This window comes from Rhodnius prolixus, unplaced genomic scaffold (genome assembly GCF_049639745.1).
Source record: "Rhodnius prolixus isolate KJV_2025 unplaced genomic scaffold, Rpr scaffold_9, whole genome shotgun sequence".
Classification (NCBI taxonomy): Eukaryota; Metazoa; Arthropoda; class Insecta; order Hemiptera; family Reduviidae; genus Rhodnius; species Rhodnius prolixus.
Window position 1 is genome coordinate 162,976 of NW_027411604.1, and position 23,619 is coordinate 186,594.

At 31.2% G+C, this 23,619-nt stretch overlaps 2 protein-coding genes and 1 long non-coding RNA gene across 5 annotated transcripts in view; 2 read left to right on the top strand and 1 right to left on the bottom strand.

Annotated features, from left to right (window-relative positions):
• LOC141453998 (uncharacterized) overlaps positions 1–19,987 on the top strand; it is a 98,736-nt gene extending 78,749 nt beyond the window's left edge. The window contains exons 1-4 of one of the 2 annotated variants that reach the window (XM_074127719.1): positions 11,726–12,080; positions 16,373–16,508; positions 16,715–16,843; positions 19,502–19,987. In XM_074127719.1, the coding sequence (XP_073983820.1) occupies positions 12,042–12,080; positions 16,373–16,508; positions 16,715–16,843; positions 19,502–19,566 (369 nt within the window). In that variant the 5' untranslated portion in view covers positions 11,726–12,041 and the 3' untranslated portion in view covers positions 19,567–19,987. Of the gene's footprint in view, positions 1–11,725; positions 12,081–16,372; positions 16,509–16,714; positions 16,844–19,501 lie in introns of those variants that run through there. The other variant, XM_074127720.1, reaches the window with a different exon arrangement.
• On the bottom strand, positions 8,730–17,878 carry LOC141453999 (uncharacterized). Of its 2 annotated transcripts, XR_012458365.1 has the most exons (4): positions 17,730–17,878; positions 12,428–12,768; positions 10,686–11,015; positions 8,730–10,576 (listed from the first exon to the last, which is right to left on the bottom strand). It is a non-coding gene; the product is annotated as an uncharacterized lncRNA (long non-coding RNA). The 2 variants fall into 2 exon arrangements; XR_012458364.1 differs by lacking the exon at positions 8,730–10,576 and having other exon boundaries at positions 10,590–11,015; positions 17,730–17,876.
• On the top strand, positions 19,793–20,623 carry LOC141454428 (ribonuclease H1-like). Its single transcript, XM_074128651.1, has 2 exons — positions 19,793–19,798; positions 20,318–20,623. Exons 1-2 carry the CDS (start codon positions 19,793–19,795, stop codon positions 20,621–20,623), a joined length of 312 nt encoding a protein of 103 aa, XP_073984752.1.
• Positions 20,624–23,619: the final 2,996 nt, after the last annotated feature.

Here is a 23,619-nt window from a genome sequence, read left to right on the forward strand (position 1 = left end):
ACGAGATATTTAGGGTTAAAGTTTGTTTCTATTCTATAAAGTGAGAAGTTTAACTTCAAATATCTCGAATACTATACGATAGATTTTGTTTATATTTTACCTGTATATTGAAACTACTGCTGTCTACAATAGTATAAATTTTAGTAAAAATCTATCAAGCAGAAAACGAGATATTTAGGGTTAAAGTTTGTTTCTATTCTATAAAGTGAGAAGTTTAACTTCAAATATCTCGAATACTATACGATAGATTTTGTTTATATTTTACCTGTATATAGAGACTACTATTGTCTACAATAGTATAAATTTTAGTAAAAATCTATCAAGCAGAAAACGAGATATTTAGGGTTAAAGTTTGTTTCTATTCTATAAAGTGAAAAGTTTAACTTCAAATATCTCGAAAACTACTTGATAGTTTTTGTTTATATTTTAGTTATATATGGAGATTACTATTGTGTATAATAGTATAAATTTTAGTAAAAATCTATCGAGCAGGAAACGAGATATTTAGGGTTAATGTTGTTTCTATTCTATAAAGTGAAAAGTTTAATTTCAAATATCTCGAATACTACACGATAGATTTTGTTTATATTTTACCTGTATATAGAGACTGCTATTGTCTAAAATAGTATAAATTTTAGTTAATATCTCTCGAGCAGAAAAAAACGAGATATTTATGGTTAAAGTTTGTTTCTATTCTATAAAGTGAAAAGTTTAATTTCAAATATCTCGAATACTACACGATAGATTTTGTTTATATTTTACCTGTATATAGAGACTGCTATTGCCTAAAATAGTATAAATTTTAGTAAATATCTCTCGAGCAGAAAACAAGATAATTAGGGTTAAAGTTTGTTTCTATTCTATAAAGTGAAAAGTTTAACTTCATATATCTCGAATACTACACGATAGATTTTGTTTATATTTTACCTGTATATAGAGACTACTATTGTCTACAATAGTATAAATTTTAGTAAAAATCTATCAAGCAGAAAACGAGATATTTAGGGTTAAAGTTTGTTTCTATTCTATAAAGTGAGAAGTTTAACTTCAAATATCTCGAATACTATACGATAGATTTTGTTTATATTTTACCTGTATATTGAAACTACTGCTGTCTACAATAGTATAAATTTTAGTAAAAATCTATCAAGCAGAAAACGAGATATTTATGGTTAAAATTTGTTTCTATTCTATAAAGTGAGAAGTTTAACTTCAAATATCTCGAATACTATACGATAGATTTTGTTTATATTTTACCTGTATATAGAGACTACTATTGTCTACAATAGTATAAATTTTAGTAAAAATCTATAAAGCAGAAAACGAGATATTTAGGGTTAAAGTTTGTTTCTATTCTATAAAGTGGAAAGAATAACTTCAAATATCTCGAAAACTACTTGATAGATTTTGTTTATATTATACCTGTATATGGTGACTACTATTGTCTATAATTGTGTAAATTTTAGTAAAAATCTATCAAGCAGAAAACGAGATATTTAGGGTTAAAGTTTGTTTCTATTCTATAAAGTGAGAAGTATAACTACAAATATCTCGAATACTATACGATAGATTTTGTTTATATTTTACCTGTATATAGAGACTACTGCTGTCTACAATAGTATAAATTTTAGTAAAAATCTATCAAGCAGAAAACGAGATATTTAGGGTTAAAGTTTGTTTCTATTCTATAAAGTGAGAAGTTTAACTTCAAATATCTCGAATACTATACGATAGATTTTGTTTATATTTTACCTGTATATAGAGACTACTGCTGTCTACAATAGTATAAATTTTAGTAAAAATCTATCGAGCAGGAAACGAGATATTTAGGGTTAAAGTTGTTTCTATTCTATAAAGTGAAAAGTTTAATTTCAAATATCTCGAATACTACACGATAGATTTTGTTTATATTTTAGCCGTATAAGGAGACTAATATTGTCTATAATAGTATAAATTTTAGTAAAAATCTATCCAGCAGAAAACGAGATAATTAGGGTTAAAGTTTGTTTCTATTCTATAAAGTGGAAAGAATAACTTCAAATATCTCGAAAACTACTCGATAGATTTTGTTTATATTATACCTGTATATGGTGACTACTATTGTCTATAATTGTGTAAATTTTAGTAAAAATCTATCAAGCAGAAAACGAGATATTTAGGGTTAAAGTTTGTTTCTATTCTATAAAGTGAGAAGTTTAACTTTAAATATCTCGAATACTATACGATAGATTTTGTTTATATTTTACCTGTATATAGAGACTACTGCTGTCTACAATAGTATAAATTTTAGTAAAAATCTATCAAGCAGAAAACGAGATATTTAGGGTTAAAGTTTGTTTCTATTCTATAAAGTGGAAAGAATAACTTCAAATATCTCGAAAACTACTCGATAGATTTTGTTTATATTATACCTGTATATGGTGACTACTATTGTCTATAATTGTGTAAATTTCAGTAAAAATCTATCAAGCAGAAAACGAGATAATTAGGGTTAATGTTTGTTCCTATTGTATAAAGTGAAAACTTTAACATCAAATATCTCGAAAACTACTCGATAGATTTTGTTTATATTTTACCTGTATATGGAGACTAATATTGACTATAATAGTATAAATTTTATTAAAAATCTATCAAGCAGAAAACGAGATATTTAGGGTTAAAGTTTGTTTCTATTCTATAAAGTGAGAAGTTTAACTTCAAATATCTCGAATACTATACGATAGATTTTGTTTATATTTTACCTGTATATAGAGACTACTGCTGTCTACAATAGTATAAATTTTAGTAAAAATCTATCAAGCAGAAAACGAGATATTTAGGGTTAAAGTTTGTTTCTATTCTATAAAGTGAGAAGTTTAACTTCAAATATCTCGAATACTATACGATAGATTTTTTTTATATTTTACCTGTATATGGAGACTAATATTGACTATAATAGTATAAATTTTATTAAAAATCTATCAAGCAGAAAACGAGATATTTAGGGTTAAAGTTTGTTTCTATTCTATAAAGTGAGAAGTTTAACTTCAAATATCTCGAATACTATACGATAGATTTTGTTTATATTTTACCTGTATATGGAGACTACTATTGTCTATAATTGTGTAAATTTCAGTAAAAATCTATCAAGCAGAAAACGAGATATTTAGGGTTAAAATTTGTTTCTATTCTATAAAGTGAGAAGTTTAACTTCAAATATCTCGAATACTATACGATAGATTTTGTTTATATTTTACCTGTATATTGAAACTACTGCTGTCTACAATAGTATAAATTTTAGTAAAAATCTATCAAGCAGAAAACGAGATATTTAGGGTTAATGTTTGTTTCTATTCTATAAAGTGGAAAGAATAACTTCAAATATCTCGAATAGTACACGATAGATTTTGTTAATATTTTACCTGTATATAGAGACTACTATTGTCTACAATAGTATAAATTTTAGTAAAAATCTATCAAGCAGAAAACGAAATATTTAGGGTTAAAGTTTGTTTCTATTCTATAAAGTGAGAAGTTTAACTTCAAATATCTCGAATAGTACACGATAGATTTTGTTTAAATTTTACTTATATATGGAGATTACTATTGTGTATAATAGTATAAATTTTAGTAAAAATCTATCGAGCAGGAAACGAGATATTTAGGGTTAAAGTTGTTTCTATTCTATAAAGAGAAAAGTTTAACTTCAAATATCTCAAAAACTACTTAATAGATTTTGTTTATATTTTAGCCGTATAAGGAGACTAATATTGTCTATAATAGTATAAATTTTAGTAAAAATCTATCCAGCAGAAAACGAGATAATTAGGGTTAAAGTTTGTTTCTATTCTATAAAGTGGAAAGAATAACTTCAAATATCTCGAAAACTACTCGATAGATTTTGTTTATATTATACCTGTATATGGTGACTACTATTGTCTATAATTGTGTAAATTTTAGTAAAAATCTATCAAGCAGAAAACGAGATATTTAGGGTTAAAGTTTGTTTCTATTCTATAAAGTGAGAAGTTTAACTTCAAATATCTCGAATACTATACGATAGATTTTGTTTATATTTTACCTGTATATAGAGACTAATATTGACTATAATAGTATAAATTTTATTAAAAATCTATCAAGCAGAAAACGAGATATTTAGGGTTAAAGTTTGTTTCTATTCTATAAAGTGAGAAGTTTAACTTCAAATATCTCGAATACTATACGATAGATTTTGTTTATATTTTACCTGTATATAGAGACTACTGCTGTCTACAATAGTATAAATTTTAGTAAAAATCTATCAAGCAGAAAACGAGATATTTAGGGTTAAAATTTGTTTCTATTCTATAAAGTGAGAAGTTTAACTTCAAATATCTCGAATACTATACGATAGATTTTGTTTATATTTTACCTGTATATAGAGACTACTGCTGTCTACAATAGTATAAATTTTAGTAAAAATCTATCAAGCAGAAAACGAGATATTTAGGGTTAATGTTTGTTTCTATTCTATAAAGTGGAAAGAATAACTTCAAATATCTCGAATAGTACACGATAGATTTTGTTTATATTTTACCTGTATATAGAGACTACTATTGTCTACAATAGTATATATTTTAGTAAAAATCTATCAAGCAGAAAACGAGATATTTAGGGTTAAAGTTTGTTTCTATTCTATAAAGTGAGAAGTTTAACTTCAAATATCTCGAATAGTACACGATAGATTTTGTTTAAATTTTACCTGTATATAGAGACTACTATTGTCTACAATAGTATAAATTTTAGTAAAAATCTATCAAGCAAAAAACGAAATATTTAGGGTTAAAATTTGTTTCTATTCTATAAAGTGAAAAGTTTAACTTCAAATATCTCGAAAACTACTTGATAGTTTTTGTTTATATTTTACTTATATATGGAGATTACTATTGTGTATAATAGTATAAATTTTAGTAAAAATCTATCGAGCAGGAAACGAGATATTTAGGGTTAAAGTTGTTTCTATTCTATAAAGAGAAAAGTTTAACTTCAAATATCTCAAAAACTACTTAATAGATTTTGTTTATATTTTAGCCGTATAAGGAGACTAATATTGTCTATAATAGTATAAATTTTAGTAAAAATCTATCCAGCAGAAAACGAGATAATTAGGGTTAAAGTTTGTTTCTATTCTATAAAGTGAGAAGTTTAACTCACTTTAATTAATTGAATTAATTTTAAATCCTAATGTCATAAAATGATTTTACATAAATGTATAAATTCAAAACTGATTTACAAAAAAATAATTGGGAAAGAATATTTTGCCCTCTTGTTGTTAGTTCGTACTGGTTGGTGGTAAAGTTTGGGTTACCCCATGGACACTACAACTAACTTTATTTGTTCTCTAACCTTTAAGCTGGTAACCTAACCTTGTTGTACTATGCACGTAATCTGGGGTATTAATTAAAGGTACAACAACACTGGGTCAGCTGAGTACAGGGTCCCTTTATGTATGTGTGTGGTTGGCAGAACTGCTACGATTAACGTCTCAAATTGTAATTTCTAACCAGTTAAATGTTACAGTAGTATAGTTTTGGTATAAGCCTGTAATTTTCTTATAATGGAAAACCACAGTAACACTGTGTACAAGCTGTTTGATGTTGGCGCATGTGCAGTCGCACGGGATACCCAGTTTTGGTTGATTAGAGATGGTAACAAGAAACTGTTATCATCATCACCTTGCCCTAAGTTCAAAACTTTGAGAACCATTATGTCTTAAAACTTCCCTACTGAATTGTTTTAAGCACAAAACACTACCGACTTAATTGTTGAAAGTATTAATTTATTACTTTTAATTTCCTGCTAAGACAGTGTTGCCATCGTGTTAAATAAGAATGTTGAATACGTTCACCCAGATATACAAGTTTTGAAGACCACTAATAGCAAACAACTTTTATTGGAAACTTACGTTTGTTTTAGTGACGTCACGCTTTCTTTAGCAGCGTCATTTTATTTTAGTGAAATTTTATAATATTGAAGTGAACACTTTCTTTTTTTCTTTTTTTTTAGTAAAAATACCAAGTTTCAAACAAACCTAATTTCACTTATATGTACTGTGATGAAAAGCGTGGAATGCGTTCTTGAAACATTTTGAAGATTGATTTAAAAAGTTTTAATTAATATTAATGCATAAAGTATAATTAATATTATAAATGCGAATACTTTAATCAGGTTGAAGTTATTCATTAACAATAATTGCAAAAATTATTAATTTAATTAAATATCCCGAATTGAAATTCATTGTGTCCACATTATGAATGGATTTGGATTCTAGACACCCACTTTAATTATCAATAATTCACTTTAACAACCATTGTAATTAAGGTTATTACAGCGTTACCATCTGGTCGAATTGTGGAATTCGGAATGTATCGAATCGTATCACATTATCGATTTGGAGATTCCACCCCCCGTATGTTATAATTTTTTATTTTATTGTAGAAACTGGCTTTTGTACATAATTACTTGTGTGTATACAATAGAATAATTTTCGTATTTTTGCAAAATTATTATTAATAATTTTCAGCATTTCTGGAAAAAACATTTTAAAAAAACTCAGGAAACTTAACCATTTTATTCGATTTTGTAACTTTACGAGTCCCGACATTAAATAGAAAAACCTCCAACCGGAAGTATCCCTTGGTGAACGAATTTTATGGAAAACAGCTTCAATATTTTTTTTTTGTTTAACTTTTTACTACAATTTTTTGGAGATTTTGAGGTCCCCAGAGATCGAAAAAGTGTCTTTTTTTTACTAATTGGTCTGTGAAACTCAAAAATGGAAAAAACTTGGGAAGATCAAAACTGTTATTTTGCGTAAAATACAAGAAAATTTAAGAAACAGAGAACTAAAGTATGGTTTTTAATTTAAAACAAAAGAAAAAAGTTTTCTTTTTTATATTTAAAAAAAGAAAGAAAAACCACACATTTTAAATAGTGATTGCAAAGAACAACGCTAATTAAGCGTTGTAACCAAAATGTTTTAATCCAAAGAGATTCGAAACTTCTCGTTATAAATAAATGAACAGAGCGTATAGTAACAAGAAACAAAACAAAAACCATAAATTCTGTGATAAACTCTTTCCAAGACCTTTCTTTTGCTGTAATTCATCAACATTTTAACGAGCTTTCTTATTTTTAAATCCAAATTTTAAAATTTAATCTTTTACTAACATAGTCAATCTGCAAATTACTCGTAGATGTTCAAAATAAAAGTTATTTAGAATTTTAAAATTAGAGAATGCTTCCAACATTTAAAATTTAAATAATTCATAATTATGGATTTAAAAGAAAAAGTATAGCACGGGTTTGTTCACGATATTTTATTGGTTAACATTATTGTTGTATACTAAGGCTGGAAACATAGTGGAGCGGCGAGCAAAGCGGCGATGATAGCTGCTTCAAATCAAAGAGAGCGACGAGCAGCGAGCAAAGATTCGCATGCACATAGTGACGAGCTTAGTCGCGTTCTCCTTTTGATAAAACAAGATGGAGGAACTATTTTTATATGAAAATTCTTCGTTGAAACTTTGGTATTTGCAGCAGCTTAGTAGTAGAAGCTGCAGTGTACATGACATATAAGTCTAGAAATGAACTTGGTGAATTTCATCACTTGTACCATCAACTTCGGGAGCATCCTGGCAAGTTTCATGCGTATTTTCGAATGTCTTAACAACATTTGATTACATACTAGCCCAGTGTAACCCCCATTAATCAAAATCAAATTTTATTGTTTTTGAATAATACAACTCACAACAAAAGTTAGGCACAATATAGAAAAATTAACTAAATACAAATCTGTGTAACCCCATTAATCCTAGCAGTTACTTTAAGGTTAGAAAAGAATAAATAAAAACAAAATAGAAATATATGCAGATAAAAAGAAATCAGTCAATTAAAAAAAAACAATAATTTTATTAAATCACTTTATTATTACTAATAATTATTAAATCAGTCGTAAATTAATGTTATTCAGCTGAAAAACTGGAGTAGTACGTAAGAAGGATTGGAGAATTCGTCCTGATCAGAAGTAGTAGGACGTGCAAATGTAATTTAATTTTGCCTAGTACTTAGATGAAAGTTAGCATTAAGGGATTGAGAACCAAATTAAATGTAGCAAAAATTACCTGAATTCTCCATTAACTACTAATTGTTAATTAATTTTAACTATTAATTATTAATTGTTAAAAACTATTGTAGCTTCGCGAATACTATGGTTCCACAGAGGTTTCTTTAAACAAACTAAACCAATAAATGTTCAATATCCATAACCTTTGAAAAATAACCTTTACAAATTGAGCGCGATGAGAGCGAAGAAATCAAACATGTCATAACGCTTTGCTCCACTCTCTATAGATAGCGTTGCTCTATCTTCGCTTTGCTCGCCACTATGCGCGGTCCCATATGTTAACTTGTGTTTGCTTTCGCCGCTTCGCTCTTCGCTATCATCGCCGCTTTGCTCGCCGCTCCACTATGTTAACATATGGGACCGCGCATAGCGGCGCGCAAAGCGGCGATGATAGCGAAGAGCAAAGCGGCAAAAACAAAAACTAGAAATAGATAGAGTTGCTCTATCTTCGCTTTGCTCGCCACTATGCGCGGTCCCATATGTTAACTTGTGTTTGATTTCGCCGCTTCGCTCTTCGCTATCATCGCCGCTTTGCTCGCCGCTCCACTATGTTTCCAGCCTAATGCGGCCAAGGGATGAAGTCCAGTATACAAGCTTTTCTTCTCACCGCTCGCCCTGAAAAGGACCGTTCACAAAAAATATGTCGGCACTCGACTCGCCTATGGCGCTCCCCAGCGGGGAAGCCGTACAGTTGGGTGGCCCTGAAAACAGCCGTTCACACTGTTGGTTGAAATGACCGCGCTGCTCCGAGAATGGCTTGAACCCAGCGCGAGGCCACAGCAAAAGTGAAGTGAGAGGCCCTGAAAAGGGCCGTTCGCTAATACCAGTCAACCGGCTTTGGGAGCCCCGGCAGTGTGGCCAGCACCCCGATAAACCCCGGTGACAATTGGCCTGGTCCTCGCTCGTGTCTCACACTGTGGCAACGCTGGTGATTCGGCTTGCCTCCGTAGCTGGTGAACTAAGGCGGCTCGTGTGCTGCACCTTCATCTTTCTTCTTTCTTCAAAAATACAGGGGTTAAGTGATCGATTTTTTTCTGGTCCGGATAGTGAGGTCCTTTGGCCGGTACAGAGATCCAGTCAGCAATCTTCCAGCTAAGGTAGCTATGGTGGATGTTTCCCAGTTGAAAAATTTTCTTGGACTGATGCAGACACGGCCGATTCTGCCCTTTTTATAGCGAAGTCGACCGTGCCGCGCTCTGGCGTCGCGACGGCGTCGCTATCTCTGTACCGTCCAAAGAACCACACTGCCATTCCAGAGTCTTGAGAAAGACTTTTTAAAATGGGCTATTTGCCTCTTTTCCTTCTTTATTTTTATTTAGTAAACAATCATATATACATATAAAAAATTATATTCTTCCTATTCACAAAAATTATGTAGCTGTTCAATAGTAAAGTAAAGTTGGGGTTCCAACAATTATTATTATTATTGTGTTCTTTTTAAAGGTGCTCAACATCTAAGGTCCTTCGCACCTAATAATGTTGCTGAATGACACTATACTAGTTCATTCTAAACTAAAACAATCATTTTAATAAAAAACACTCATGCATATAAATACATTCATCCAAATAAATACAATCACACACATTAAATCTAAATTGGTTAACAGCAAGACAAGACAAAGATGGGGGAGTAACCGATAGCATTGCTTTCTGTTGTGGTAAAGTTCTAGCGAACGGATACAATTGATTCCGACGCGGAGATCATGGGTTCAAATCCAGCTGCTGGCCCCCTTAGATTTTTTTTTTTCTCTTCCTTAGGAGCTTATTATAGTTAGCTCACAGCCTGGTGATGGACATTGTTACCTGTTACTAGAGAAAACACTATCCGGTGGCTGGAAGTGTTCTGAACAAAAAGCTTCGGGCGCCTCAGTTGTTTTGACGCCCCTTAAAAAAAATAAAATAAATAAAGCTTAAAGCGGGTCACATAAATTAATTTTACTTTGTATTTACCTGCTTTTTGTATTTAATGATTTTGAGATTATGGGTCTTTTAGCCCTTTTACCTTACTGACAAAAGGGTTCTGTAGAACAAAACAAAAAGGGTTAAAGACCCTTGCTCATTCTACTGGTTTCATTTTATTGTAACTCAAGAAACAAACATAATGTTAGTTACAATTAAATAAAGATTCAAACGTCAAATGGAAGGAAATTTATGAGTTCGAACCTCCCTAGAAATAAAATTAGAGTAAATCGTGTGAGTGTTATCAAGAGATTTTTATTTTTTACCAGTTATTGATTGTCACTGTTAATTGATTGCTCATCACTGGGGGGGGCCTTTTATGAACACTTCAATTTAAATTTATTCCTACTAAATCCAATAAATTTTGTTTTCACATAATTTATACGTTTTAATCATAATAATAACGTAATATTTTCTGAATTTGTATTTTTTTTTTATTGACTAGCCTTTGATCAGAATATTTAAAAAGGTTAGCTGCAAAAAAATTTGAACGTGATCTTATTAATAAATAATTAAAAAAAAAAGATTTATTAAATTTTTAATTAACAAATTAATTATGTAGAATTCTGCTCTGAATACTCACACTACTTTATTCTACTGCTTATTTCAGGACTTAATTCTAACATTATACAGTATAGTTCATCGTGTTTGGTGACTTGATCCAAATGGAAGGAAGATTATTGCCAATATTTTAGTCGTAATTTTTGTATTTCTTGATTTGACGAGCTTTCAGTTCATTCAAAACAGAAGACACACCCCCGCCTTTAAAGTTGACAACGTAAAACTAATTATAATTGTTAATCAGTACAAGCACTGAAGATGACCTTAGTTTCTAGGTTCGAAAACTTGGTAAACAAAGTTTACGCAATTCGTTAGACGCAACATAACCTCCAAGTTCCTCCAAAAAAAATACCTTAAAATAAATTATACAAGTAAAAGTTATTAAACCTTATGTAATACAGTGGTCAAAAAAAGTATTCATACACTAAGTTTTCTTACTTTATCTACTGAACTTTTGTTTCTAAGATGTCTAGTTCTTCAGCACTGAAATCGAAGATAGTAACAATGAATTTAATGCACTCATTTTCTTTTATAAACATAAAGAATTGATTAAAAAGCAGAAAAATAATTTATTGTATGCAAAAAAAAAGTATTCAAACACTCAGTCTGAATGTTATAATTAACGCTAAACTAAAGACCTAATATTTTGTAAGCAATCCCTTTGCATTTGTTATTGCCTGAAGCCTCCTCCTTGGCGTAGATTCCACCAGGTTTAGTGTCTCTTGAGATGTGATTTCTGCCCATGATTTCTCTTTAAATTGGTTCTGAGCTCTTTTCTGGAAGAGCATTTCAACTTTTCGAATTTTTCGCTCCAAACAAGACCATGAATTTTCAATAGGGTTTTATTTTTCTGCTTTTTACTCAATTCTTTATGTTTATAAAAGAAAATGAGAGCATTAAATTCATTGTTACTATCTTCGATTTCAGTGCTGAACAAGTAGTCATCGTAGAAACAAAAGTTCAGTAGATAAAGTAAGAAAACTTAAGTATATGAATACTTTTTTTGACCACTGTAGATGTAATATTTATAAACACTAAGCCGAAGATTTTTGTTTATAACCTTAGACCTTGTAGGAAGGTTACTGGGTCAAAACAACATGGCAAATTTTGTGGTTATCCTTATTTTGGGTAGTTTCTCTAAATATCTAAATTAGATCAGGTTCCCTTAAATGTATCTTTCATAGGATCCTCTTAAAATAGCACGAGGACTACTCGTCTTACTTGTGCCCACAATTTGTGACGTAAATAATTTCTATAAAAACTTGTATACCTACTTAAGAAAAGTGTTCCCCTGTTGTAGTGAAGACTCAGTTCCTTAAGGAACCTCACGGTAATCAATATTTCTTGAAATAAACTAGTGAAAGATTTAACATACGTTATGTTCACAATAATTGCAAATTTAATCACATTAATTGAGGTAAGTGAAACAGCTTTTTTCTTTCCATTTGTGATGCACTCAATCAACTCTTGTTGCGAAAAGTGTATATTTTTCACTGATTTTTTTTGTTTTTATTTAAAGCAAGAAAACAATGTTTCAATTTATGAACAGTGTGGGAAAAGCTTTCATAGTTTTGGTTTCAGTGTGGTATTTTACACTTACTAGATCATACAGTCGCATTTAATCAGGCAAATGGATCAGACCTAATGGAAAAATGTTTTTTTGGTGGAGGAAGGCTTTACAATATTTTGTTTTGTTTTTGCTTTTAATAGTTTTGCGAAAAAATTGGAATAAAGAATGTCTCCATAATAAATAACAGAACTTACGTCAACTTTGGTGGGGGACTTAGCCTTTTCTGTAAACTCCCCTTTTAGATCCGCATATTGGGCGTTTATATAATATTCTGCTTGATTTTTTTTTTTGCTTTACTTGGTTAAATTCAAAGCTCTGTCAAGTTCTTAACTTAGTTCTCCCTTAACTGTTCGCAATTTATTGATCTGTTTGTTCTTGTTCTTGTTCTCGCCAACCACTGGAGTTCAAAGAAAGTTACTATTTTTGTATTCTCTTTTTGATCCTCAGACATGTCGACTGCATAAATCAATAGGTTTCTCTCCTTTTTTTTACTTTTTGGTGACTTTTTTTTTGTAGGAACTCGTAGAAAACTTTCCTATTCAATAAAAATCAATATTTATTTACTTTATCACTTTTTGCTTTGAATAAATTGAAGTAAACTTTGTAAAATATCGCCCTTAAAAGCAATTGTATAAACAAAATTTCCAAGAAAATTATTGTAACCAGAAGGAAATCTAAAGAAAAATAAATAAGAAAATCCACACACTGTACTCTGGGTTACAGGATTCTGATCGCAAAATTGTTGTACGTCCTCCTTAGGGGGCCGGATCCCAAATCAAGGTATATTATTTCCACTTCTTGTGATTTTCCGACATTTAATGCACTTTGATCACAGACATACCGACAATTTATTTTGAACACTGAAAACCTTTTAACCCCAAATTTTCCATAACAACTCGAAATAGAAAATTGGGTGCACCCCCATGATATAAAAAGAAAAATATTACTTTTATGACAAGCTTGCACCGTAACTTTTATTTAACAACCAAAAATTTATGAATGGAAAATTCATTTCAATTCATATTCATAATACTGTTCAATTTTCTTAATGAAGTCGGTGCAAAGTTTAAGAAGGAAGAACAATGTTCTGAGGAGACTTCATACATTTTAATTATAGTGATAATTGTAAAATAATAATCCTTACATAGAAGGATTTTAACAACTTTATTTATCATTAAAAAGACCAGATTCTAAAATTAATTCCGTTTCCGCTGACTATAAACAAAATATTTAGTAAATGTGCACAATGGTTTCCTTGAAGTTGTATCCGTTCTAAGTAACCATGGAAACTTCCTTGTTTTATTCAGAAACATGGTTTCATCCCTAATCTTAACGTCAATATTAATTAATGATTTTTTTCCTTTCCTTTTAACTTGGTAGTTTTACTGAACGTGTTACAATCAATTACAATTACTTAGTTGGACCTGTAATCTAAAATAATTCAAAACCTTTGTAGTATATTTTCATTATTGCTATAAATTTATTTTGAATTTTAAGTCTTTTTGTTGATTTTGAAGCACTTCGGATTACCAAGTAAATGAAATTTTAGACGGCTTTGCCTTTTCGAGAGAAGTTGTCGAAGCCTTAAAGGTTAAATATTTGTGGAAATGGATTGTTCAGATCCGCTAACCAGGATCACTTTCTGTGAGCTTTTCTCGCGAAAACGCCACTGGGTTAATACACACTGGACAGATGCTAGATGAGAACTATTTCTGTTTTTATAATAAATTCTGTGTAGCCACCTTGATCTTTAGTTTCTAAAGTCAAGTTAGACAGTACCGACTGCGCTATCTCTGGACCAACTGCCGTACTACATATATTGAATTTGAGGTAGCATTAATTAACCTAGTTACAAAATCCTATTCAATCCTTGATAGAACAGATAGATCACATAAACTCGATTACCTATCGATTAAGACTAGAAGCTATTTATTTAGACTCAGTTATTGATTAAAATGATTACAATAAGGTCTAAAATCAGTGATGACTGTCGCCAAGTCAAAAAACAAATTGTTTTAAGATTATACTGTATAGTAAAGTTCAGTTGTTTAGATAAAAGCTAGGCATGTGTCCTATTGCCTAGACACAGCAGACAAGAAAATACACTGCTCCACAAAAAAAGTGGCGCACTTTAAAAATGCGTTATTTTTTTTTTCTCTGTAACTTTTTTGTTCTACATTTTATTTTAGTTAGCAAATATAAGAAGTATAAAGTTACGGAAGGGCTAAAATAAAATAAAAAATGATCTAAAAGAAATAAAAACCTTTAATTTAACAAAAAAGTACTTCTCAGCAAAAAATGAATTTGAAAAAAAAAGTATTTCTTCCGATTAAAAAAAGAGAAAAAGAATTTTAGTAACGTGTATTGCTCGCATTACTGCATCCAATCTCCTCGGCATACTCCTTATTAAATTTCTCACGAAATCTTGTGTTAATTCCTCCCATATCTCCACCAGAGCACCTCGCAACTCTTCTAAGCTCCTGGGAGGATTATTTCTCCATCTTAATCGCCTACCCAGCTCATCCCAAAGATGTTCAATTGGATTTAAATCCGGGCTGCGTGCTGGCCACCTCAAAACACGAATGCTAGTATCCTGTAGATATTGAACAACACAGGCGGCAGTGTGTGGTCGGGCATTATCTTGCATAAAAATAAAATTTTCCCCAATAAATGGTGCATAGGGTATCACATATTGCTGCACAATTTCCCTCACATACAAATCTGCATTCCAGATTGCCCTGTTGAACACGTGGAGCTCAGTCTAAGCCCCCATAGAAATCCCAGCCCACACCATCACTGAACCACCTCCGAATGGTAGTCTACCAGAAATATTGCACGGAGCGTAGCGCTCCCCAGGCCTTCGGTAAACTCGTCGCCTCCCATCAGGTGCGTAGAGAGCAAAACTGGACTCGTCTGAAAAGAGAACGTTTCTCCAATCGTTCTCAGACCAGTTGCGGTGTTCCCTAGCGAACTCTAGACGGGCTCTCCGGTGGTCTACGGTGAGCAATGGTCCTGTGGCTTGCTTCCTAGAGCGTAAATTCATTTCAGCGAGCCTTCTTCGTACAGTTTCGGCACTGACTGAAACTCCACGAACAGTAAGCAGTGTTTGAGCTGTCTCAGAAGCAGTTGATATACGATTTCTCAGAGTGTGAATTCTAATAAATCGGTCATCAAGTGCTTCTGTGGCTCTTGGTCGACCCGAACCATGCCTGCGAGTGCAGAGGCCTGTCTCCCGGTAACGATGGATGACTCTACGGACGGTGGTCTCAGGCAACCCTAACGTTCGTGCTGCGTACCGCTGAATCAGTCCATCCTCAACTAATGCAAAAATACAGGCCACTTGCTCTGCAGTAATCACCATTTTCTGAGAATTTGCAATGTTTTCAGCATGAAAAAAGTCGAAACGCAACTGTAGAGGTCAATAAATTTATTTACTGTTGAGGTAAAGTTCACGTTGTTGTTTACACAAAAAGACCGAAGGGGATTAAACGAGGAATTGCTTCTCTATTTACAAGAAACTTTGGGCCTTGATTCGATTAATTGTTCCCTGACAGTTTATGAAAATAATTAAAACTAATGATCTTTCCCCAAAATGTGATAAAACAAAAAATAAACGCTTTTTTCAAAGTGCGCCACTTTTTTTGTGGAGCAGTTTAGAATACTGTAGGCCTAGAAGGTTCTAGGATTAATGGGGAAGTGTGGATTCCAGTATTCTGGGATGAAAGAGAAACCGCTGTTTCCCACGGGACCCTTCATCATCGATTTTACCTTGTGAAAGATCCTGCTCTTTACCTAATGTGCCTAAAATCTCACATCACAATCCAGCATTGCAAAGCAATCAGATCGGGTGTAAAAAGGTCATTGATTTCCTTTGCTTCTAGACATAATTTCAGAGTAGCTCTCGATTAATAAGAACCTATATACTTGGAGATGTTCCCTGTTCCCAAAGAAGGCCAGAGCACTGATCTGGACTCCTACCCGCTTGAGATTTTCTTTGCACAGTTTTCACAACAGCCTCTTACCAGTGGTGTTTCATCTGTAAGATTGTTTTCCACTGCTCTTCCTTGATCTTTCCCAATGCTTTTCCTTAAGGAGGGCACGTTGTTTCACCATAAAATTCTTATTTTTTTTTGTTCCAGATAAGAATGTGGCTATGTCAAGGATTGTCTTTGCTACTTCTATTGGTGTCAATGTTGGGCACTTACGGCATGGAGTTCTACGCCGCTGGAGGTCGCTACGGCAAGAGACCGGTCCAACCACCAGCAATCATGCGGTGTAAGTCTTAGAATCTAATAAAAATAATCAATCTGAACACTCCCACGACTTCCTGAAGTTGTTTCCTTTGATTTTCTTTAAACTATGAGTATTATTTGTATTAAGTTTCGAAGTGAATTCATTTCTGCAACCACAAACTTGTGGTCTTTATACTATATTATATATACTGAGAGTATTTTTTTTTTATTTATTGTATTTTCTCACAGCTAGAGAAATAAGAAGTGGTATCTTTTGGACTGGAAGCAGATACAACAGACGAGGATCAGATACCAGGGTTGCTAAACAACGAAAGAAGGATAGTTTCTTCATGAATGGAAGATATGGAAAAAGGACAGGTATGTTAGAAATTTGTTAATATAAATGTAGAAAGAGCTAACCAACCATCAAGATGTTGCATAAACGTAACGTTTGAAAACATCCAACTTTGACATTTTTTTATGAGAGATAAGAAGTTTCCCCTATATTTGAGCAAAATTTGATACAAATCAGACCATCAGGAGAGGCAAGAAATTTAGGGTCAAAATTTTAGTGAGGTGCAACATACAAAAACTTCAACTCGCAGTGGCCCCCTATGCTACTGTATACAGAAAGCTGAAATTCGGCACAAATATAGAGATAGAAGTTTACATTTTATCATTTTAATTAGGGATTAAAGATTGGAGATGAAAATTTATTTTAAACACTAAACATTAATTGTTAGAACATATTTTTTAAAACAAAAAATTACTCCAACATAGACATTTGCTATTTTATTATTTTTAAATATCTGTAAAATAAGTTTATCCCAACATTATACTGGATCTGTATACCACAAACTAATCGTTCTTAATTATACTCTGTTTTATGTTTTTTAATACCGTCCTCTACATCTAATTATACTTTTTAAAACAGTTTGACGTTTTAATGAACCAACTTTTTGGTTAAAACAAGTTACAATTCTCCATTTTTGATAGCTGCTTTTAACAATTATCTTGTTTTTACTTTATCTTTTAATGCTACTAAATTTTTAAATATTGTCAAATGGTTGACATTTTTTATTCACTGAGCTGTATTTTCTTTTGACTTTTAAACAATGTAATAATAATATGGCAAAAACATTAGCAATGATAAGTATGCTTTGCGTATTTTTGGTGATAAACGAGACCTTTTAAATGGTATCTAAAATTTTATCTGAACTGGTATACGTATTACATAGGCAAAAACATACATAATATTACTTACTATTCAATGATTCAAGAGTGTGGAAGAAAAAAACGTTTCTCTAATGTTCCATTTAGTGTTACGAACAGTTTTACAATCTTTTTAAGGTTAGTAATTAATTAAACGCATGAAGAGTTAAAAAAAAACAAAAACTGAATCATTTTTAAAGGACCAAGATTTGTTGAATTAAACTTATTAAATTCAAACGAATCTTTTTAGGAATTTTAGTTAGATGAATTGAGAAATTCCATAGGTCTTTTAATAATAGTAAACTACTAATAAGTAAGTAATGATAACTAAAAACCTTATTGACTAATTATTTCACAGCATTTGTTTTATAAATAATGGAAAGATTGCTGGTAATTCTTGCTGAAGAATTCATTCTTATTCTATACAATGGGGACAATAAAAAGTGAAAGGTTGCCTTAGAATCCATTTTGAATAGATTCGTTCCTGTGCACTATCTTATTAGGTTTGTTTTGTTTACGTTTGTATAATGGAAGGTTAAATTTATTTACAAATAATGAATAGTTGTTTGGACGCCCTTTTGTATACAAAAATTAAAACTTATGGTCTTTGTGTGTAAGTCTGGGGAAAAAAAAGTGTTAAAATAATCAAAATAACATTGAACTCTTTGAACTTAAATCCGTTGTTATTGCACCTACCAATTCTGACAGTGATGATTACTTTAAAAAAAGTCGTTCACTTTCTCAATAATTGGTAATTTTTTTGCTATCTCTTGTAAGAGATTAAAATATTGCAGTCTTGAGTAGAATTTTCAAATACTTTATTTAGTACACTACCAGGTTACCTAATTATGAATTTGGGATTAAATTAACCAACTCTGATTTGATACATTTTCTAAGGAAAATTTTGTTTTTGGGGGGGCACCTTTTTTTTAGCAGAAGGTGTTATAGGAGGCTTCTCTCCAAAGGTTCCATTTCATAGCCCGTATTGTGTTATTAGGAAGTAAATGAGATACCGAAATTGTGCATTAGTATGTAAATCGATTATCGGCAACGTCACTTCATTGAATTGTTTTTTTAGTGATCACCTGAATTATCGAATTTGAGGATTCGATTAAGGGCACTTCTTGAAGAAAGGGTTTGAGATTAAATTTCCAAAATCAGAGATAAAAACAGCTGATTGGAATTGGTACTTACCTGAACAGATTTTTTCAGTATTTTGAGATTTTATCAAAAATGACTCCTAGCATTTTCTGCAAATATCTTGATGAACAATATAATAATCATAATATGGGAGAAACCAATGCTATGCGTATTTTTGGTGATAAACGAAAAAGTAACTTTTAAATGGTATCTAAAATTTTATCTGAACTGTTATATACGTATTACATAGGCAAATTTAACATACATATTATATTACTTACTGTTCAATCCTTCAAGCGTGTCTCCAATGTTCAGTAAACCAATAAAAACTCAGTTTTTGATAATTCGCCACGATCGCTGACTCTCACTTACTAAAGAGTTGAAGGAAGTAAATATGTTGGAAGTCTTTTTTTTAGTTTAATCTACTTTATCTAAGTCAAATAGTAAAATAAAATAAACTTAGGTCCAAGTATTCAAGTAAGTAGGCGGTTTAAACCATGCTTATGGTTACCCAGAATTTAATTATAGAAATGAGGTTTTGCGTTAAGTTTGTTGATGAGCTAGAGTCTGTGGTTTTCTTTTAAAACTAATTAGTTTGCATCTATTTCTAAGCCAGTTCTACTTTTTTCTAATTGGACAAGAAATTTGTCTAAAAATTTAATTCTTTTTCTATTTCTATTTCAGGTAATACTGAAGACCTCTGCAAATACACTAACTACCAGACACTCTATCCTTGTAACAGCAGATAAACTGGAAATATAATAATTTTTGTCTGTTTTTAAACAATAAAAATGGCTACCACCTAATTCTGTAAAATAGGCTATAATTCTTTTCCTTCTTTTGGTTTTTATTCAGGTTAAATCTTGCTTGAAATAATAAAATAATACCTAATTAGGAAATAATACCTAAATAAATGCATATATTTATTAGTTTTTCATTTTTTTTTCCTCAATTGAAAAATTAAACCCAACAAAAATGCAAGTATGTTTATTCTTGATCAACACCCCATAACTCATTCCTAAAATATTTTATATAGATACAATATTTGGACTGATTTCAATAGATAAAACTATATTGTACGAAAATTACAATTAATAAATTCTTATTATTCAATTGAATAAATTTGTATTCTTAAGTGGTCTTTTGAAAATAAAATATTTTTTAAAATTATTTTTATTATTTATTTATTTTGTGTGTGTGTTATTGGCGGAAATGTTCAACAACCAATCTTTGGTTTTACAGAAATAACTCAAAGGAAATTAAACAAAAATGCCAGATTTTGAATGCTGTAATTACTCGTCGTTGCCACTTTTGATGCTGAGATTTTAGATTAAACTCTAACAATAGAAAGTATGGCTTTACAGAATGGTGTTTACAGTTTTATAACATTTTTTTTTCTTGATTTATTCACTTCAGACAGAGTTATCTCTTTGGAAAGCCAAAAAAAAAAACCATCATCGAAACGTTAGTATCCAGAAATCAAGATAAAAAATTGTGCAGTTCCAATTGAGTGTTCCTGTTGGAAAGTTAGCATCAAATTTTGATGCAGAACTGCACGCCATCGCCATAGCGTTGGAAGAGGTGGCTAAAAGGGACTTTTGCAAGACTGCTTTACTTGTGGATTCCCAAGCAGCTATTTCAGCAGTAACCGGCTATGATGATAAAGACGACATCATTATAAAGAAATGCAGGGCTCTCATAGATAGGTTACTTACGCAAGGGAAGCAAGTTGTACTGCAGTGGATCCCGAGTCATGTTGGACTCCAGGGCAATGAAGAAGCTGACAGATTGGCAAAAGAACTATGAAGAGATTTCCTTTGTCACGCAAAAGGAAACACATTTCCAACTGCTCTAAGGTGATGCAAGACATGTCAGAGGCTTTGTGAGAAGCTGGAGTTAATTTAGGATCTGGCTATCTGACATTACGTATGAGCTTATTAATTTTTAGATTTCATGTAACTTTATTACATTAAAGTTTATAACTTTTAAAAATAGAAAATTAATTAATAATATCGTACTTATTTTTCCTTTTACTCTCTTAGTTAATACTATTTTGAAAAAAAAAACGAAGTAAAAACCATTAAAAAGCAAGTGGAACTTTTAATTTCACAGCAATGCTGCAGTTTCTGAATGTCACAATTAATAATAAGTCCAATGAGAGATTGTACATTTTGCATCCAACTGTTTTGAAAAGAGAATAGTAAAAACCATTGGAAATGGCTAATTTCTCTAGAATGCTACGGTTCCTGTATTTGACAGGTAATAGAACAATGCTTGGTTGTACAAGTTATGTTGATCTATTTTGAAAACGAGGAAGTAAAAACCATTGGAAAAAAAATGAAACTTTTCACTTAATTTCACTGGAATTTTCGTTATTCCGTATTTGATATTTGACAATAAGACTAATGCTGGATTGTGTATGTTAGGTCGGTCTATTTTGAAAAACAAGAAGTAAAAACCATTGTAAAAAGACGAATCTATCCCATAATTTCAATAGAAGCTTGCTTTTTCTTTAATTCATAGTAAATATTAAGGACAATGGTAGATAGTACATCTTAGGTCGATCAACATTGTGAAACAAGAAGTAGAAACAATTGGAAAAACCAGAAATGGTCACCAAATATCAATAGAATACTGTTCATTTTGTGTTAGACAGTAAATTTTAAGGCAATTCCAGTTTGCGCATCTTGGGTCCATCTAATATGAGAAACAAGAAGTATCTAGTTTCGAGAAAAAAAAAAGTCTAAACAACTGGAAACAGCAGAAACTGTCTCCTAATTTCATTAGAATGCTGCGGTTTCTCTATTTAATAGATAATGCGAAATTATACGTTTTAGGTCAATCTACTTATTTTAAAAATTAAAGGAAAAGTTGGAACTGTTCTCTTATATTCCCGGAAAAGTAGCTGACAGGTAATAATTAGTACAATTAAGATTGTACATGTTGGGTCGATCTATTTTTTAAAAAAACAGAAGTAAAAACCATTAGAAAATGTGGAAATAGTCTCCTAATTTCACTACAATGCTGCAGATTCTTCATTTCACAGCTAATATTTAACGGCAATACTAGATTGTACATGTTGGGTCGATCTATTTTTGATTATAAGAGGTCAAAAACCTATAGAAAAAGTCTTGTATTATCACTGGAATTCCGCTGTTTCTGCATTTGAGAGTTAATAATGAGGGCAATGCTAGATTGTACATTTTGAATCGATCTATTTTGTAGAATAAGAAGCAAAAACCATTAGAAAAAGTGGAAATAGCCTCCTAATTTCACTGCAATGCTGCAGTTTCTGTATTTGATTATTAATAATAAGGGTAATGCTAGATTGTACATTTTTGGTATTTTTATGAGAAGCGAGATGTAATAGCTATTCGAAAAGCAGATATTGTCTCTTAATACGACTGCAATGCTGCAGTTTCTGTATTTCAGTTATTTATTTATAAGGCTAATGCAAGATTCTGCATATTGGGTCTATCTACATATAGAGGATAGTGAAAACCATTGGAAAAAATGAATCTTTGGGTTAGAAATTGAAAAACTGAAGAATTGGAAGTTATAATTTTTTTCTAATTTTGGTTGTTCAATCCTCCTAGAACGTTTATTTCAATCTTGTGAGCTCAACTCAAACTACTTGTTTATTTGTTGATTAATTTTTATTATTATTTTTAAATAATTCAAAAAAATTGCAACCAATTTGGAAGGTTATAAATAGTTCCAACAACAGTCACCTATTGTGCCACCTACCGAGCTCCTTGCATCCAGAAATTTATGTGTAGCTCTTAAGAAACGTCATGTAGTACCGCTCCAAATTGAATTTGATCTGAGTTAATCTCCAATAAAAAAGTTACATTCATTTTAGGTAAGTTTCTTTATAATTTTCGATGAATCACTTCTGTTTCTCATTGTCTGATAAAGATTAATTAAATTAGATCTTTAACTGATATTACAATTCGTATTGCCAGCTTTTATTGAAAAAGGATGGCATTCTAAGTCATATCTCAGGGTAAACAAAATTGATTTTAATTTATCTGTTTTAATCTACGAGCTTTGTATACTGTTCATTTATTTTTTACAAAACTATGATTGGTCCCAATGCGTTGGTAGGAACAAACTGTGAGTATTCAAGTCAGTAAATTCCATTATATCGTCGAATTTCAGCCAAAGTAACTATTGTATCTTCAGTAGAGAACACTGAATCAAGGAATACACTTAGATTGTTTGTTATGCTATTTATTTTGCACAGTAACAGTTGTGAAACTTTTGTTTGCAAATTAACATGTTGCTAAAATGCCAACTTTGCAGTAAACTGAAAAAAAAAAAACTTCAAGAGTAAGTGAATATTATGCGGGTGACTCATTGTAGGATTTGTATTTATTTACAAAGATATTGATCTAGAAATGTATTTGCAAGTTCTTTCAAGTGAAGATTGTTGAATGAAATGTTTTCTAGTAATAAATAATTAAATAACGTATGCCTTTTGATCGAAATACAGTTATACATTATTTTTTGTGCCAAATTCAACTTGACCCTATTTTCATTATTATTTTAAAGTATTATTATTTTTTTTTTTGTTGACTCATCATTCAACAGACTATCATATTAATGAAAAAAGGATAATGCCAGCCATTATTTTTATTAAATAATAGAATTGCCAGTTTCTTTCTACCTTCTGCATTATTTTAAAAGTTATTCTGCAAACAAAAGATCGTTAAAAGTGGGGAAATACTTAACCTATTGTGAAGATGGAGTTGAGTTGCCTACCACTAGAACTCTCTGCAGTAGCCAACTGGCACATACAC